The sequence below is a fragment of the Dromiciops gliroides genome, chromosome 4 (genome assembly GCF_019393635.1).
Source record: "Dromiciops gliroides isolate mDroGli1 chromosome 4, mDroGli1.pri, whole genome shotgun sequence".
In the NCBI taxonomy this organism is placed as follows: Eukaryota; Metazoa; Chordata; class Mammalia; order Microbiotheria; family Microbiotheriidae; genus Dromiciops; species Dromiciops gliroides.
In genome coordinates this window covers 292585079-292604149 of record NC_057864.1, presented here as the reverse complement: position 1 = coordinate 292604149, position 19071 = coordinate 292585079, and the positions used below count along the sequence as shown (strand labels likewise).

The 19071-nt window shown below is 37.1% G+C and overlaps 1 protein-coding gene across 5 annotated transcripts in view; it reads right to left on the bottom strand.

Moving 5' to 3' along the window:
- The window catches only part of LOC122752745 (regulating synaptic membrane exocytosis protein 1-like), a 386130-nt gene that overhangs the window by 89092 nt on the left and 277967 nt on the right, over positions 1–19071 (bottom strand). For 2 of the 5 annotated variants that reach the window (XM_043999635.1, XM_043999637.1), the window contains one exon: positions 835–1045. In XM_043999635.1, the coding sequence (XP_043855570.1) occupies positions 835–1045 (211 nt within the window). Of the gene's footprint in view, positions 1–834; positions 1049–1197; positions 1317–19071 lie in introns of those variants that run through there. The other 3 variants (XM_043999634.1, XM_043999636.1, XM_043999638.1) reach the window with 2 other exon arrangements.

Genomic DNA, 19071 nt, shown 5'->3' with positions numbered 1-19071 from the left:
ATATTCTTATTTCAGATAATGAAAATTAGAAAAAATGTCTAATTAATTTAAACATTAAAATCATTGAAACTAAAATTAGTTTAATGTTTTAAAACCAATCTGGCCATGAAAATTTCCTGGAATTTACAATTCATTAAGATCAAAGACTGTCAATCTTGTCTGGAGAAAAATTAGTTCTATGCAAATGCAGAGCCCTAACTGGGGTAACTGAAACTTTTCACCAGGATGCTAAATTTTAGAGGGTATTGACATCACCTTCATTCCAGCACCATCAAAAACAATTGACCTTAGGGTCCTGTTGGTAAGAATAATTAGGAAAAATTTAAAGCTGCCATATGGTATTTAAGTCTCAAAGACTTCTCATTCCAGATGATCTCTCCTCTTGCCAGTGAAGACTCATTAGATCCTAGGTTATCTGTCTCCTTGTTTTCTATCCCCACCCAACTGAATTATCTTTAAGTTGATTTGAGGGTGGGTTTCATGTTGCTTGACCCTCAGGTCTATTTTGTTAAGCTTCTTTAATATGGGGGAAAAGTGCTAGTTAAGGCTTGTTCCATAAAATAGCTCCTAAAAAATGTATAAAAATATCACACACTGAAGAGTAACTTTTTAACCTAATTACCTTCATTTTTCATTCTATTACTGACATTTTAAAATAGATACATAGAAAGAAAACATATAATAGGGCAAGATAAATAATTCCAAAAATGTTTGTCTCCATATGCATATATCTCCTTTCTAATATACATGTATATGTGTGTGTATTCAGGCTTAGAAATCTTAATGGTTTTATTTTTAATCTATAATATTTATGTCGATTCTTTCCACACTTACATTGTTTGATCGCAGAGAAACTCGCCCTCCACATCTCGCACAGAACTTGGTCCGGCAGTAAGAACATAAATGGCCACAACCATCAGCAAACTTTGTCTTCAGACAAATACCACAAGTAGGGGCATCATCTTTGTGCTCTCCTTGGTAACGCCGGGCTTCTTCCCCAATTTTTCTCACTTGTTCTTTATAGCTTTCAAATTGCTGATGCAATCTCCTGGGCAAAACCAAACACACAAAAAAGGAAAAGAAAACTAAGTATATCATAGCAGACAGGAAAGCAATTATTTCTAAAGTGATACAAAGACCATGTAGTTATGTAAACCAAAAGATATGTTATAGTGTTCATTTACCTAAGTATCTTACCCCAGAGCTAAAGCAATCATCAAAATAAGAGACTCATTCCACCTTGACCATTTTGCTATAAACTGTACCACCCGGTGCTGCATCCTCCAAAATACCAGCCCTTGCCATCTACCCTGAGTCTAAATCCTCCTAGGAAACTGAATCCTCAGCTATGAAACTCCTCTTCTGAGTTTGAGCTGTCCTGATTAGTCAGCATGTCACATGGACCACTACACTAAACCAACTCATCATGCATCACATTTGACTCTATTCATAGTCATACTATCTACCCTGCCATCATTCCATATGCTTACCCCTAGCCTCTAATCCCTCCTTTCTCTTACCAGTTCAATAATCAAATTGACATTGTACTAGGAAAGGAATGGCAATCAACTTCCCATGATTCTACTCACCATCCCCATAACTTTCCAAATCAAAACACCTTTCTGGAAACATGACCACCAAACTTTGTTGTTCTATCATTTTCCTAAAGAGAATATAAATTCTTTGAAGGTATGTACTCTCTGGCTTCTGTGTTTGGATTACCAGCATTTAACACAATAAATACTTTTTCATTCATACATTCATTCATTCATTCATTCATCATAGGACTTTATAACTGGAGTGGATTTTAGGGATTGTGGAATACAGCTGTTTTCAAATGTTTTGGTCTCAGGACATCTTTATACTCATTAACATTGAGGAATATCTTACATTCTTAAAATTATTGAAAACACCAAAGAGCTTTTACTCATATTCTTTATATCTATTGGTATTCACTATACTAGAAATTTAATTGAATATTTTCTCAAAATATTTATTGGTTCATTTAAAATAACAATAATAAACACATTGCATATTAACAAAAATGATTTAATTTAAAAACTATTTTCCAAAACCAAAAAAATAACAAGAATAATGATATTATCTTATATTTTTTTCAATTTTAAAAAATATTTGGCTTAAAAGAAGACAGTTTTATTCACATATCTGCTTCTGCATTTAATCTGTTGTAATATGTTGTTTTGCTTGAGTATATTTGGCTTCATACAGATAGATAATTGGAAAAGAGAGAAGTATTTTAAAAATTAAATAACATCTTAGTAGCAGTTAATACTTAGTAGTTGTAGTAGAAATAGTAGCAGCAGCTATCATTTTCAAGTGCCTACTATGTGCCAGGCACTATGCTAAGTCCTTTACAATAATTATTTCCTTTGATCTTTGCAACAACGCTGGGAGGAAGGTCGTATTATTATTCTATTTTACAGTTGAGGAAACTAGGACAGAGAGGTTAAATGATTTGCCCAGGGTCACATAGATAGTAAGCATTTGAAGTTAGATTTGAAATTAGGTCTTCCTCAGGTATTTGAATTCAGGTATCCCAAGCTCCTCAGTTCTCTATCCACTGTACCACATATCTGCCAGTATTATTGTGAAAATATTTAAGCAGTTTTACTTTAAAAATAGTTTTGACCTTGTAGACCCCATCTATGGACCAGAGCCTAAGAACCACTGACCTAGTTCAACCCCTTCATTTTACAATAAGGAAACTAAGGTAAGAAGGTAGTCAAAGGAATTATGTGGTATTATCTGATTTCTTCCTTCATTTAAATTCCTACATGCATTGGCAACTATCCCACATACCTGGAACAAATTGCAACATCAAACTCTGCTGCAATCCTTCCCTTTCTCTAAGGTGTAGCCCATGTGCTAGCTCCTTCATCAAGCTTTTCTTAGTCCTTGCAGTTAGAAATTATGCTTTTCTTCTTTAACCTTTTAGATCACTCAGTTTTCCAATGTAGTTATCCAATTCTGATTTCTGATATTATCAAATATCATGCAATCAAAGAATTGGAGGGAACTTTGAAATTATCTAATTCAGATGCCCACCCTCTTCATTTTGCAAAATGAAAATTTTGAGAAAATTAGTTTCCAAAGAAATGAAATATTTTGTCCAAGGACACATAAAGGGTCAGAACTAGGATTCAAATTCTGATGTGTTGATTCTAGAAATTGTGCTCTTTCCATTATATTTTATTACCTCTGATATATTGTAAGATCCTAGAAGTCAGTTTTTTTTTTAAATCTTGCTAGCCCCATCACCTAGCACAATGTATTTCACATTATAGACAATGAATCCTTATTTTTTTAATGGAATTCACTAAGTAAGAGAATTGAGATGAGAATCTAAATTGCTTCACTTTCCATCCATGGTATCTTTTCACTAAACCAGTAAATAGTTCATTTTCAGTATTCCATCAAGACAATGCATAGGAAGGGATTCGATAAATGCTGTTTTTAAACAAATTGAAACCTTATTTTTTTACATGCTTGAACCAACTCTGGATTTATCCAGAGCACTTTGCTGTGCAATTAACAGCTATGTATTCACTCTGCCTTCTCAACCCATAGACATTTGGTTTTGTCTAGAGAGATCTGGTATATCTGTTTTGACTTTACAATGCCTACTCCCTACATTTGTTCTTTCCATTCCTTTTATCATTCCTTACATCATCTGTCTAGTAAAAGGACCCTAAGATATACTTCCAGAATAACTGGAATTTTGAATAGCCATACTATATTTGTTTCCCACTGATGAAGATTCACAACATTCTTCTAGTTGTACTAGCACAGAAGGGTCTTGTCAGGAGATTAGGGTTCAAGTCTTGACTCTGACACTTATTAGTTATATAGTTGTATGTGAGTTACCTAGAGTCTCTGACCTGCAATTGCTTCATGATAGAAATAGTTACACACTATTTTCTTTAAAGGGTTGTTATAAATTACAACATTTGAGTAGTTCTTATTACTTAATGGGTAATTATTGCAAATGATGTAAGCAATTCAAAATTCATTTGCCGCATAAAGGAAATTCATTTGCCACATAAAGATGGAAGACCAGTTACCTAAGACAGTTTCCCACATTCAGTATGTTTCAGTCTTTCCCCAAATGTATTTTGCAGCCACTAGAATCTCTTTGTTGTTTAACATCATGCTCTCTCCTCCTAGTGGAACCTCATAAAGGATTCCATAGTTATCTAAAGGTGAACTGAAGGAGTTCCCCTCCTTGGTGACAGCCTGGAAATTCCCCAAGTGAAACCCATGGGAAATGCCTGGCTGCTTGTCATAGATTTTGTTTACCACAGCACCTCTGGGTGAATTTTCTGCGATTAGTGTATTCTCTAGAATTTATAGTGCAATTTATCAACTCTTTCACCTCCAAATATGTATTATTATCAAACTAAGAACAATCAATTTGGTGCTTTTCTATTCAGAAAAACCGTGGGGATGTCTTATTTCCCTCAAACAGAATTAAGTAAGTTGGATAAAAGAACTACATATTTTGAAAAAGTGTCCTTCATTTTATCCTCATAATAGCAAGTAATTTATGAACATGATGTTAAAGGGGGGAGTGACAACAAAACATTAGATTCTTCCTCTCCCACACTGGAAATTACATTTTTTTCACTTCTCCACATTCATCAAGGACTAGAATTAGATCACAAACATACTCACTCATGCATGAAACACATTTCACACACCAGAGATAGTAGAAGTAGTAATAGTAGTAGCAGCACAAGTATTAGTGGTAAAGTTGTTGTAGTAGTAGCAGCTGAACTCCACCCCAAAGAAAGTAGTTAAATGTATGAAATTAAGTCCAATTTAAATCTTATTACTATCTCATGAATTGAGATTAGAGTAAGATCATATCTTCATGTTGTAGAAAAATTATGTATCCACTAAATTGAGTCATATTTACTTGGAAAATGTAGTTTCAAACTTATAACAATTAGTAATGGATATGAATAACTTCCCAAATGAAGAAATCAAAAATTAGACTTTATTTAGGTTGTATTACTGGTGAAAGGACAAAAACAGGGAGCAGCATCCCTCAAAGAAACTGAAATGAAACCCAAAGATAGAATAAAGAAGTAAATAGATATTTTAGGAACTAAGACCACTGAAATAAAAATAAAATGGATAAAGAACTGTGATAAGACAAAACTTCTCCTTGCATTATAATCTTTTTTTTTTTTTTTCAGTGAGGCAATTGGGGTTAAGTGACTTGCCCAGGGTCACACAGCTGGTAAGTGTTAAGTGTCTGAGGCCAGATTTGAACCCAGGTCCTCCCGACTCCAGGGCCAGTGCTCTATCCACTGTGCCACCTAGCTGCCCCCATTATAATCTTTATGATGATGTGATACAAGTGGTAGTCTGGTGAAATAGAAATATTATTAAATAGTAAATAATGATATATATTTTCTAGTCCTAGCTTTACTACTTACTACTTGGGTCAAGTTCCAAAGATTTGTCATGCCGGGGTGGAAGTGGGGATAAGCTCCCACTCTCTATAAAATTCTCCAATGGTGTGCGTCTCAAATAGCCTCTGACAACCGAAGCCCAACTCCTGGCCTTCTTGTGGCAGAACTGTTTCCAATAACAGGAGAAGGGGTGAAGACGAGTCACTGGCACCTTAAAACCAGTCGCTTCGGGCAGGTGGGGCTCATTAGCCTTGGCAGGCAACCCGCCTAGGGGAAGGAACCCTGATTTTAAACCTCTGCTGCCTTGTGGCTATACCCATATATGGGAAAGGCTTCGGGAATTAACCCCAAGGAAAAATCAGGAGTCAGAGTCCCTTAGGCAGTTGAATGTTGGACATCACATCCCTCTGGCAACTCCTGCAGAGGCACTGGTGCCAAACTGTATTGGCTCTGCCTCTCCTTTGGATCCACCAATGTTGCAGAGAGGGAAACCTGCTGCATGGGCAACAACTTGTTTTCCATATTGTTCTGCCTAGGCCAGCGCCTTGGAGAGGGCTCTCCAGGGGGTAGATACAACACGGGATGTGGCAGTTACCAGTTATAAGTCACTCAGGAGCTGCGGCTCCCACATCGGACTGCACAGCCACACTGTGGCCTGTGGCCCTTCAAGGCACTGATCCATGGTCGTGGGAGACTAGTGGAGGCCTACTACTTGGGTCAGTCAGTCAACAAGCAGTTGAATCCAGGTCCTCTGACTCTAAATTTGGTACTTGTTTCACCATATCAATGTGACTTAGAATCTTCATTCATGTAACCTAAGTGCTATAGGGACAAAATAAATATTTATAGGCATATTTCAATTTACTGTCCCTAGAAAAAATAATGCCTCTGAGACACTATTAGGGCATTAGTAGTGAGAATATATTATCAAATTGAACTTTTGTCTCTAATGTTCTAAGGCTTTAATCTATATCAGAATATGCTATTGCTCTATTATGAATAATAAATACAAAATGCATATTGCATCATACTGTATTACAGTAAATATGGGTTTCAGTGTTGCAAATATACAATTTTGAAATGATTTCTATTTGAACATCATGTTCTTAGAATTAATGACACCGATTATTGATTAGTAAGCTGGGCAAAAATATATAATTGCTACTTTCAGTTTCAAATAATGTTTGTATTGAATATTCTTATACATTTTATATAAAAAGAGTTTTAAAATATGCAGTGACTAAAAAGGAAAAGCATTCATATTGAAACAAAAGCTTCAGACCCAGTTCTGGATGTGTGTGTGTGTGTACAAAGTATGTACAAGGTGTAATTATCCTTATGTTGTTTTACTATCTTCTTGTGTCCAATACAGAAAAATTGAATGCTAGACCCATGACTACATGGGGAGTGTATTTACATGTATGTAGCATATATTTCAATTCAAAAACACATACAGCTGTACAAAATCCCTTAAATAATCCCCTCCAGTTACTATAGATATTCAAAGCCTGGATTTTGAACCAAAGAACTGGTAACGAAGGGTTTATGAAGAATTAAAAAGTGTTAAGCACCTACTATGTACAAAGCTGCATGATTGATGTTATGGGGTATCACAGCACCTGTCCATTATAATGGGTGTTCAATAACTAGTTGTGGGAGGGAAAGCTTTCTTTTGTTATATTTGTTGTTATGGTGCAACAACATTCCATTTCTTTCATATAAAAGAAGGAAAGGAGGGAGAGAGAGAAGAAGAAAGATGGGGAAGGAAGAAAGGGAAAAAAGAAGTGAAAATGGATAGAGAGAAAGGAAGAAATTTTACAAATACTTAAGAATGAACTGTGTACAGGGCCCTAAAGTTGTTTGAGGGAGAGACCATTAACAACTGGAGGGAGGAAAGGCAGTGGCTCCTGAGTTTTACCTTGAAGGAAAAATATAATAATAATTCAGAGTCAGAGATGGGAATCATATGCATCCCAGGCATGGCTAATGAATTGTGTGAATTGATCCAGACCAGAAGTGGTCTCTCAAGTTCAGGAGCAGCCAAAAGTTCACTTTGGCTGGAACATGAGGTTCATGAAGGGAGTAATGGGAAATAAGGCTAGAAATGTAAGTTAGAGCCAAATTATGGGAGGGTCTTAAATGCCATATTGAAACATTTATATTTTTTCCTAGAGGCAAAAGGGAGCCAATACAGATTTTTGTTTTTTAGTAAGAGAGGAATACGTTTAGGCCAGTTCCTTAGTGAATTTTATCCTATTACACACATCTAACAGAGCCAGGAAAGTGGACTAGAAAGTGGGGAGAAAACTTCGCATATGAGCTTTATTTTGAGCTTGCTTTGACTCACTCACATGACTGGACCCTGAATTTTGGGGAAGCTATAAAGCCTCTGATCCACATAATTTTAGGAAATTGTTGGAAAGCAGCCCTGGAAATGGTTTGAGCAGGAATGATAACTAACAACCATAAATTGCCTATAGTTAACAGAGACTTTTTAACCCTATCTGGTATAGGGTTGGCCCAGAGACATTGATCCTGATTACAATGAAATGCTATTACACTTTAATTAGCTTTCTTGTTATTTGGGGTTAAAAATAATTTGGTTTCCTGAAGATTAAGAACATGAGAGCAGTCATCCCTCTCCTTATGGAAAGAAATTTACTTTTCTCTAATATGATATTTACGTTTCTTAGATCCCTGACTTCCTAAAAGAACTTGAATCAAGCATCTAGGTTGTAAACTAGAAGAGGAGTGATGATTGTACCTTTTTCCCTTTTATAGGAAAAAGATAAGTCAAATCAACAAGCATTGACACCACCAGCCTAGAATACTAAGGAGTTAAGGGACTTGCCCAGTGTCACATAGCTATTTTTAAGAGATAGGACTTGAAACCAGATCATTCTGGCTCCAAGGCCAGGTTTCTATTCACTAAATCAGGCTGCTTCTTTATGTATTGAAATTAATTTAAATGTAAACAGTTACTAAGCAAGTATTGTTTTTTTAACTATTTTTTTTTGGTTTTGCTATAGGTTTATGATTTAAATAGTAGAGAAAACCCCTCCCACCCAGGCCAATCTCTAACTGATAGATAACATAATATTATTGAACTGGGGAGTGGATATAGGAAGTGAATAGGGAGTGCATTACTTGCCCATAATCACACAAGTTAATATTTGTCTGAGGCAGGATTTAAACTAACATTCTATGCCTTGTTTCAATTTTGTAGCCGTTTTTTGTTTGTTTTTATTTTTGGTGTTGTTTAGACAGAACCTGTTATCTCACTGATAGGAAGAACTCCCTCTAACCAATGCAGATAACAACATCAACAACAATAATAAATAAGAAGAAAAGAAGAATAAACAGCTAGCATTTGCCTACCATGTTATTTACAATGTACTTCATAAATATTATCTAATTCATTGCTCAGACTAATTCTATATGAATTGAGTGTTGTTATTAGCATACATTTTACAAAAAGGAAACTGAGGTTAAAAGTTGTTAAGGGCCTTGCCCAGGGTCACATAGGTAGTAAAAACCTGAGTCTACATTTGAATTCAGGTCTTTTTGACTCCAAGTGGAGCAATATAACCACTATCCTGTCTAACTGTCTCAAATCTAAAATAGATTTGCATGTCTTAGATAGAGTTGCCTGGGGCATTCAGATGTTAAGTGACTTGCCCACAATTACAGAGCCAATAGGTGTCAGAGGTGGGGCTTGAACCCAAGTCTTCCTGACTAGACAGCTGTCTCTTTACCATAGTGACTCTTCCCATCCACTGTAGTATAGAGCACTGGATGGATCACTGGCCCTGGAGTCAGGAGTACCTGAGTTTAAATCCGGACTCAGACACTTAATGCTTACTAGCTGTGTGACCCATGGCAAGTCACAACCCCAATTGCCTCACTAAAAAAAATTAAAAATTTAAATAAATAAATAGAAATCATAGGCAAATGAGTTGGCTACCTACACAATTGGGTTTTGAAGAGTGGCAAGAGCCCTTAATTTCTCATTTATCTCCTTCCACCATCCTGTCATGTCACTGTCCTTCCATTCTACTTGGTCTTGAATTTTTATCACTGGTGTCATGTCTCTGGGCTAGACAACAGAAACCAGAATACTATTTTCAAAATGCCTCTTAAAATTTACCTTAGAAGGGAAAGAAAATGTTTAAGAGAACTTCTAGCCATTTACCATTGACATATATTAGTTTACTCAACTGGTAAGTAAGTTATCATATAGGCCACAGTTTGTTGTCACAGAGAGGCTATGAAACATAGAAGTGTGATTCTTCAAGACTGAGCATCATGTTTGGGAATGGAGAAGAGATAGGAAAGACTTAGGCACCTGGGGGTACATAATGGGGGAGGAGATATCTGATGTACTGAGCTTGGGAGAGAAGTTTTTAATGATGAAGTACCCTCGAAGAAGATGGCACAGAATAGGAAGAGGATGCCATTAATGGGAAAATGCTGAAAGAAAAGGAAAATGTCCTGAACCCCTTGCCATAATAAGTATCTTTGCATGGCAATATCCTGCCTCCCTAGGCAAATGGTGAGTCTCTCGAAGGTATGATGATTATACTTAGGCAGGCCGGTCAATCAGTCAATGATTATTTATGAAGTGACCATTGATGTGGTTCAGTCATTTTCCAGTCATGTCCAATTCTCATGACCTCATTTTGGGTTTTCTTAGCAAAGATCCCAGAGTATTTTTGCTTATCTCCTCCAGCTCATTTAACTGATAAGGAAACTGAAACAAACAGGATTAAGTGACTTGCCCAGCTAGGAAGTGTCAGAGGCCAGATTTGAACTCTTCTCCAGGCCCAACACTCTATGCACTATACCACCTAGCTGAATTTCTACTCACTTCGATTTTATGATCAAATTTATGTGCATTTATTAAGACTATGTTCTAAGTGCTGTTAAGCATTCGGGATACAAAGAAAGGCAAAACCCACTATTTCCTCAATCAAGAAACTCACATTCTAATTGGGAAGACTCCTTATAAAAACTATGTATATGGAAAATATATACAAGGTTGATAGAAGACTTCCATGGGGCAATGGGGTGGAGGAATCAGGAAAGGCTTCCTACAAAAGATGGTATTTTAAATAAAAGTTAAAATCATGAGGCAAAGATGTGGAGGGAGCACATTATAGGAATCTATAGCCTATATAAAGCACATTATATCTATATAAAGCACATTATAGGTATCTATAGCCTATATAAAGGTGAATGCCTTTGGGATTAGAGTCCAGTGTAAGAAGACTGGAAAGGCAAGAAGAGGGCAGGTTATGGAGTGCTTTAAATGCCCATATGGGGATGCCATATTTGATCCTAGAGGAATTAGGGTGGAGTTGACTGAGTACATTGTGTCATGGTCAGACCTATGTTTTAGGAAAATCACGTTTCCTAAAGTCAGTTAGGGCAAGAGCAATGGCCAGGGTTAATCTAGGATATGTGATGGAATTTCATTTAACGAAGCCTGGAGGTCAGTTAGGGAGGTTCAACAAATATGCTGAAGGACTGTTCAGGTACAGGAGGCTAAATTGAAAATTGGGTCAGCTGAGCAGACCAAGGCCAAAAATCAGAAGATAGCATGGAGTTCAGCAAAAAATTAGAAGGCAAGATCAAGAAATTTATATTGAGGATTGAAAGCTAGGTGCAGGTAGGTGGCACAGTGGATAAAGCACTGGCCCTGGATTCAGGAGGACCTGAGTTCAAATCCAGCTTCTGACACTTGACACATATTAGCTGTTTGACCCTGGGCAAGTCAATTAACCTTCATTACTCGGCAAAAACAAACAAACAAATAAACAAACCAAGAAAGAAAGGAAGGAAGGAAGGAACCTAGGCAAGGTCACAACTCAGTTGTTCCTGAAACAAAAAGAAACATAAAAAGATATTTTTCCCAGGAAAAGTATAATGGATGACAAAAGTCAGATTGCAGTACCAATTACAATATAGTAATAATTGGCACACTTAGAGTTTGAATTTAGAGTTGGGGTAGGTATAGAGTGAGTAGAGTATAGGGTCAGGAGTCAGGAAGAACTGAATTTGAATCTGGCCTCAGACACTTGCTAGCTGTGTGACCCTGGTCAAGTCACTTAGCCCTGTTTTTTCTCAGTTTCCTCATTTGTAAAATAGGCTGGAGAAGGAAATGGAAAACTACTCTAGTACCTCTGCCAAGAAAACCCTAAATGGTGTCATGAAGAGTCAGATATGACTAAAACAACTGAAAAACAAAAAAGGGTTTGGGCTGTGTATTAAAGCCCTCACAAAGCTCACATTATCATCGGCAATTCTTCTTTCCTTTAGGGGACAAATGTTAGACACCAGTCTCTTGCAGTCTGCTAACAGAGTTCACTGGAAGGAAGGTGAGATTACTTGCATGAAGAGAGAGGAATGTGAGGGAAGGTTTCATGGAGATGGTGACTTGATTTTGACTAATGGGTAGGATTTCACCTGGCATACAATTGAAGTGCAGAATTTCAACAACCAAAGATCATATCAGTGGAGGAGGGGAGGTATTCCAGGCAAAGTGAGTTGTGTAAATGATGGCAGGAAAGTATGGGACTTGTTCTAAGAAAGCAACAAGTTCTTCAATTGTTAAGATCATTTGAGGCAGATAGAATATGGAGAGGACTACAGAGAGGTATCCAAAATGGAGTCCCTACACATGTGGCCCCCAACACTCTCTAGTGGTCCAATCTATATTAAAATGTAATTAGGAAATATTTAACAAAATAATTAAAAACACAGAACAACATATATAACATTACATTTTAAAAACTAAGTCAAGGGGCGGCTAGGTGGTGCAGTGGATAAAGCACCAGCCCTGGATTCAGGAGTACCTGAGTTCAAATCCGGCCTCAGACACTTGACACTTACTAGCTGTGTGACCCTGGGCAAGTCACTTAACCCCCATTGCCCCGTAAAAAAAAAAATTTAAAAACTAAGTCAATCTACTGATCTTGGCAATCATTATCTATGATTTAGTGGCTCCCATTTCTATTTGAGTTCAGCACCAATGGACTAGAGTATGGAAGTAAATACACAGATTGGAAGCAGAGTTTGGAGCTGGATTGTGGAGAAACCCAAAAAATGAAAGCTCCTTGTGGGTAGGAATACTTTCTGTTTTGTTTTCTAACATTTAAATGAGAATTTATTAAGCATCTACTACATGGCAGGTACTGTGTGAGGCACTGGGGATACAGAGACAAAAATCAATCCATTTCTGCTGAGCAGGGACTAGTTAATGGTGGAAATTATCACAGTGGCTGCCATGTGTTAGATACCTAATAATTCTTGTTGACCTAATTTAAGGAATTGACTTGAAGGAAGCCAGGATTGCAGGAAGTCAAGTTAAAGAGAGAGAATTCCAGATAAGGGGGAAAATTGTCCAGAAATGAAGAGATGAGATCTAGAATATTATGTAAAGGAGAACAATAAAAGATTAGTTCAGCAGAAATAAATACTGAAAGAAGAGTAATGAGGGCTTAGCCCTGAAGGGTGAGTTGGAGCCAGATTATGGAAGGGTTTTAATGTCTAGTTAAAGAATTTGTATTTTGTGAGATGGCTAAATAGGGGCCACTTGACAGGTGAATGATCTAGGCTCTGTAACCACCTCCCTCTGTGTAGCACACACAACAGGAGGCTATTTAATAATTCCTGAGTCAATGAAACAGCCTATCATTTTTGGCCATCTGTGGGAATGAGATTTGTTAAACACATGCTTTGTGGCGAGATTTTACCTGTATCTTTTAAAAAGGGATTGCTAAACAAATTAAGAATGCAAACAAAGGGAATTTGAGTCTACTTAAGAGTGAAAGCCTTCCATAAGCAGAATTTGTATCCAAACAATGAATGTGCTGAGTGTAAAAGATTCTGGTCTATTTGCTTAAGTAAATACAAGTCTCAGAAACTTGTCTTTCCTCACTCTTTCCATCAAACATGTATACATGTGAGTAAAAAGTAAAGTTTCATTCCTAACCATCTTCATCGCTTAAATCTGAATCCCTTTCCCCTCTGTTTGTCTGGGTTTTTCTTTGTTTTTGATGTTTTCAGTCAATAATAAATTAAAACTTGACCATTAAGGGCTCAAGGAATCAATAATGAAGGGACTCAAAACAAAGATGGAAGGAACAGGAGAGAGAGAGAGATGAAAGACCAAAGAGACAGCAAGGCAGACAGGTGAGATAGAGAATAGAAATGAGGAAGAAAGGTAGAAGAGTGCAAAATGAGGTAAAGAGAGAGGAAAGAAGTTAATGGAAGCTAGAAGAAAAGAGCAAAGGATTGTGATTATCCAAATAGCTTTCTTTTAATTTGATTAAACTTCTAAAAATAAGGTCAAAAAAGAAAACTAATCTGGGGAGGAAAGGAGGATGATGATGGCAGGGGTTAAGGCACAGGTATTGGATAATGGAAAGAACATTAGAGAAAATCCCCTCATTTTGCCCATAGCCACCCTTGTGGAGGATGGGAGAGAGGAAGACTATGTTATTTAAAGACAGAAGGGAACATGGAAAGGGCAACATCCACTCCTAAAATTGGGACAACAGCTGACACCTCTCCAACAAAAGCACCCTAACTTGGGATTGGCCCGATACTTCCAAAGCTGGAGAGGAAAGGCAGGAAGTGTTAGAATGAGATGCCAACAAGGACTATCAGGAATAATGGTTAGTTCCTCGAAGGCAAGGACTCTCTTTTGTCTTTTCTTGTATCCCCAGTACTTAGCATAGCTTCTGGAACATAGCAGGTATTTAATAAATGCTTATTAACTGACTGACTGGTCATCAGGCTATGGTAGGAAATGAGAGTTCATGATCATCTTGCCAGAGGTTGTTCCCAGAACAAAGCATATTACACCAAGTTCTCATCAGGTCTCCTCTCTCCATCTACAGATGTAGATGGACTCAATGCATCAGGGAAGCCTCAAAATCAATACAGCTGCAAGTATTTTATGGAGAAGGCTGGGGTGGGGGGGGCTACTCAAGGGTTTCTGATTGGTTATTACTCCTGAGATATGCGTGTGTGCCAGCAAAGAAAAAAAAAAGATTCTGGATTGTAAGCTTCAAAGAACTGTTTGCTAAATAGGAAATAAAAGATATTTCTCTCCTGGACAGACTGGGAAATCTACTGGAAAGAATGTTGTACTCATTGTCAGTAATGAGCTTTGCTCTAGATATTTCTATTTAACTGTTTTTCTTTGTTAGAAGGGTAGGCTCAGTTTCTGGGGAGGAGAGAGGAAGGGGGGCATTTCCAGAAATAATTTTGATGTAAAAAACAAAAGGCATCAGTAAAAGTTATTTAAAAAATAAAAACCACACAAAGTAGATAATTCTGGCCTCAGTCAGGAAGGCTTGGGTGCAAGTCCTGCTTTTGATGCATATTAGATGTGTCCCTGGACAAGTCACTTAATATCTTTAGTTACCCCAGACAACTCTGTATAAATACCCTTATTTTGAAAAGATAGCATTGAGGGGCAGCTAGGTGGCACAGTGGATAGAGCACCAGCAATGGAATCAGGAATACCTGAGTTCAAATCTGGCCTCAGACACTTAACACCTACTAGCTGTGTGACCCTGGGCAAGTCACTTAATCCCAATTGCCTAACTAAAAAAAAAAAAAAAAAAGATAGCATTGCAAATGACTGTTTTCTTTATTCCACTCCATTCCAATGTAATAGCAGAATATGCAATTGTACCATGCAATGCACAATAATATTTTGAAACTTGAGATGTATCAAATTTATGAGTAGTCTTAACTTGGGTATGCGTTCACACTTTTCTTTTTCTTTTTCTTTTTTGGCGGGGCAATGGGGGTTAAGTGACTTGCCCAGGGTCACTCAGCTAGTAAGTGTCTGAGGCCAGATTTGAACTCAGGTACTCCTGAATCCAGGGCCAGTGCTCTATCCACTGTGCCACCTACCTGCCCCGTGTTCACACTTTTCAAAGCATTTTATAGGAATCATGATAGCCAATGCTTTGAACCCCTTACATTGAAATAAAAGAGGTAACTGAGTATCAAATTAATTGAGGAACAATCTGCTGTGATTTATTGAATAATAATGTTCACAGGCTACAGGTGAGAAGGTCAAAGAACAATTTACCAATTTCTTCCTGAAAACATTGTATTGCCTTCAGTTGAAAGGGATATTGTTTTTAAACATTCCTTCAAGTGTCCAGCAGGTGGCACTGAAGATTTCATTTTTTTACACTAAATTCTCAAAGTTATTTAAATTATGAAATGTTTTTTTTCTTTGAAGTATCTAATGTGTTGTAATAAAATTAGTACATTCAGCAGGGGGTATAACCTATTTGGATAAAATGCATTTTTAGAGATAGCTGGGAAAAGAGCAGGAAGAAAATTGATAAAATATTCCTTTAAATTACTGTGCTTTTGTGGAGGACCCTTATTCCACATGCTTGCTTTATTATGGATCAAGTACGATTTGTTTTTTGCTTCTTCCTCATGCAGCACTTCATTTAGCTTTTAAAAAATGTTTTAGTGTATTTGATATAATCAGCACCCCACTGTTATCTGAAAGCTGTCTGAGAGATGACACTTAGGGGGGCAATGAGAGTAAAATTGAAGATTAGCTATTTATGTTTTATATTTTGTTACTCTGGCCAAATTCCCACCAGAAAACCCATTTTCAAAGAAGCCTTTTTCTGACTGAGTAAGCACAGAGTGAATAGAGCTTTGCCCCAGGAGGCAGGGCAAGCTTCCTCCTTGAAAGGAAGTATTTCCCTTATTTCTCCTCTCAGTGACTATTGTCCTCATATGGACAATTTCTCAACAACATCCTTTGGAGGCATTGGGCAGAACTGTGTCTGTGGGGCTCTGTGGTAGACAGGATACAACCCTAGAGGCACAGGTTCACCCAGCTATTGTTCCCACCCTGTTGACTTTCCCCTGTCCTGGAGAAAGAGCATTGACATCCCTTGGTCTTTGCTCTGTATCCACATGCCCCACTCAAATTGAATTTGTCCCCAGTGCAATTTTGGTTATTTACAACTCTGTTTCTTGGGATACTTGGGACCCAATTTGCATATGTTTAAGTGTTGGGCCAGTACAACACTCCAGAAATGGCATGAATGCACACTGGGGGAAGATCTTTAATAATTGTGATGGCTTCAGTTGGCCTCACAGGTGGTAACTATCAAATAATTTAAAATCTCTTTTATTAATGTATTAGTCAATAATAATTCAAGAAGTACCACCTTTCCTTTAATACTGGAAATATATCGGAGTTCTGGTATCAGAAATATGCTAGGAGATACAGAAACCTTTGTAAAAATGTTGTTAGTTTTTAAGTGCATTTTCATGGGAGAAAATTAAATGGAAAAAAGGAAACCATAAACTGGAAAATTAATTAGGAATAAAAAAATTAAAAACTATAGAATAAAATTTAATTTTTCATGGGAAAACTATCTATCTCAGGTAATAGGAATGCCTAGTAACATTATGCATACTCCATCGATACTAAACTTCAATTTTGTCACATGTGAGCATTTGCAAAAAGGAGAAGGAAACTGTGAGGATTACATATGTATCATGAAAAGTAAAGACAATAAATACCTTTTTGGGTAGAGGTAATTCATATAAATGGACAAAAATGTTCCCGAAACCAAGTACAATGAAAGGTAGGATTATTCCACTAAGGGTGACATGGTAGAACTAGCTGAGCTCTTGGCAGAAAGATTGCTTGTACTCATTCAATTTTAAGGAATCAGGAAATCAAAGAAGGGACCTCAGAGGCCACCTAGTATAACCCAAACCGAAAAGAGATTCCCCATTACAACTTACTTGATAAGTAGTCTTTCAGACATGTTGTTGAACACTTCCAGCTACAGGAATTCCATTGCCTCTTAAAGCAGTCCATCTCACTTTGGGGCAGTTTTAATTGTCAGGAAGTTTTCCTTATATCAATTCTAAATTTGCTTCTTTGAAACTTCCATCTTAGTTTTTCTAATACTTCCATTGGTCCAAACTTAAGACATTTAATTCCTCTTTCAAAAGATAGCATTGAAAGTACTTGAAGAAAGTGCCTTGTTTCCCTGCCAAGCCTTCTTTTCTTCAGGCTAAACCTCCCCCTGTCTTTCAATCAATCATCACCTGGTGTGTACTAGAGGCCCTTCTCCATTTGAATTACCCTCTTATGAATGTTTTCCAATACCTGAAGATAATGTGTGTGTTTGTATCCAGAAAAAAATATATATACATTTTTGTTCCTCCTGACTACATGTTTCCGATATTCTTTAGAAACAATCTGTTTGGTAAGGGGAAATATGGCTTAATCATGGGAAACAGGGGTGACAATGGAAACTAATACCAGTTTTGGACATATGTGTTATATGTGATTCTGTACATGAGACTGAATATGAGAGAAGCTGTTACTTTCAAAATAATATGTGGCATCAGTTCTTGTGTACAAATAACTAATAACTCTGGGAGGCAGTCATGACTAACAATACTTCTTGGCATAGAGGCATCACTAACAGTGGCTTAATTGGTTCATTTAATAGTCTGCTTGTAAAAAGGGCAAAAGTCTATTGTTTATTTCAAGTTTTATTAAACTTTTTAAAAGTTTAATTTTCTACATTTACATACATGCATACATATATGGATACAATAAATATACATATATGCACACACATGCATATATGTATACAATACATATTTACATGTGTGTATACATATATAACTAGTAAAAACTCCCTTTTATTTATTTTTATTTTTAATTATTTTTTGGTGGGGGGGGGTGAGGCAACTGGGGCTAAGTGACTTGCCCAGGGTAACACAGCTAGCAAGTATCAAGTGTCTGAGGCCGGATTTGAACTCAGGTCCTCCTGACTCCAGAGTTGGTGCTCTATCCACTATGCCACATAGCTGCCCCTAAAACTCCCTTTTATACCAATGGATTGCTTTATGAACAACATATAAAACCCTCAACATGGAAACCATAGTTGAAAAAGACCAACTCAGTGTCATTGCAAACAGATGTGCTGCCTCCCAGTTGTTAGTACTAACACCAGGGGAAGTGGCAGCTGGTGTAATACCCACAGGTCTAGGGGAATGTTCTCTACCTGGAAGTGCTCTAATGCCCATTAGTAGCAACATTCCTGCCCTTTGAGTTCCAAAGACAAGGTTATGATATACCCAAATAGGATTCTGATAAAAAGGGAAGGAAGGAAACTGGTATCCATACGCATAGATATTGGTTACTTTGTCCATTCTATTCCAACCAGCATTTATATGCTACCACTTGACATACAAAGACAAAAACAAGAATATATGCAAAATAAATATAAAGTAAGTTCATCAAGGGAGGGCAGAGCACAAACAACAATGAGAATCAGGGAATGTTTCTTGTAGGAGATTTCACTTGGACTGATCATGGAGGGACCTTGGAGTTCCATAAGTCAAAAGTGAAGAGGGGGAACATTCCATGAATAGGAGATGGTCTGTACAAGGGAAAGAGCATGATAGACGTAATTTCATGTGAGATAAATAGAAAAATGAGCTGAGAAATTTAGCAGAAGAATTAAGTATATGGGGGCATAGTAATATGTTATTGACCTGGAAAGATAAGTGGAAACCAGACCACAAAAGACTTTAAAAGCACAAC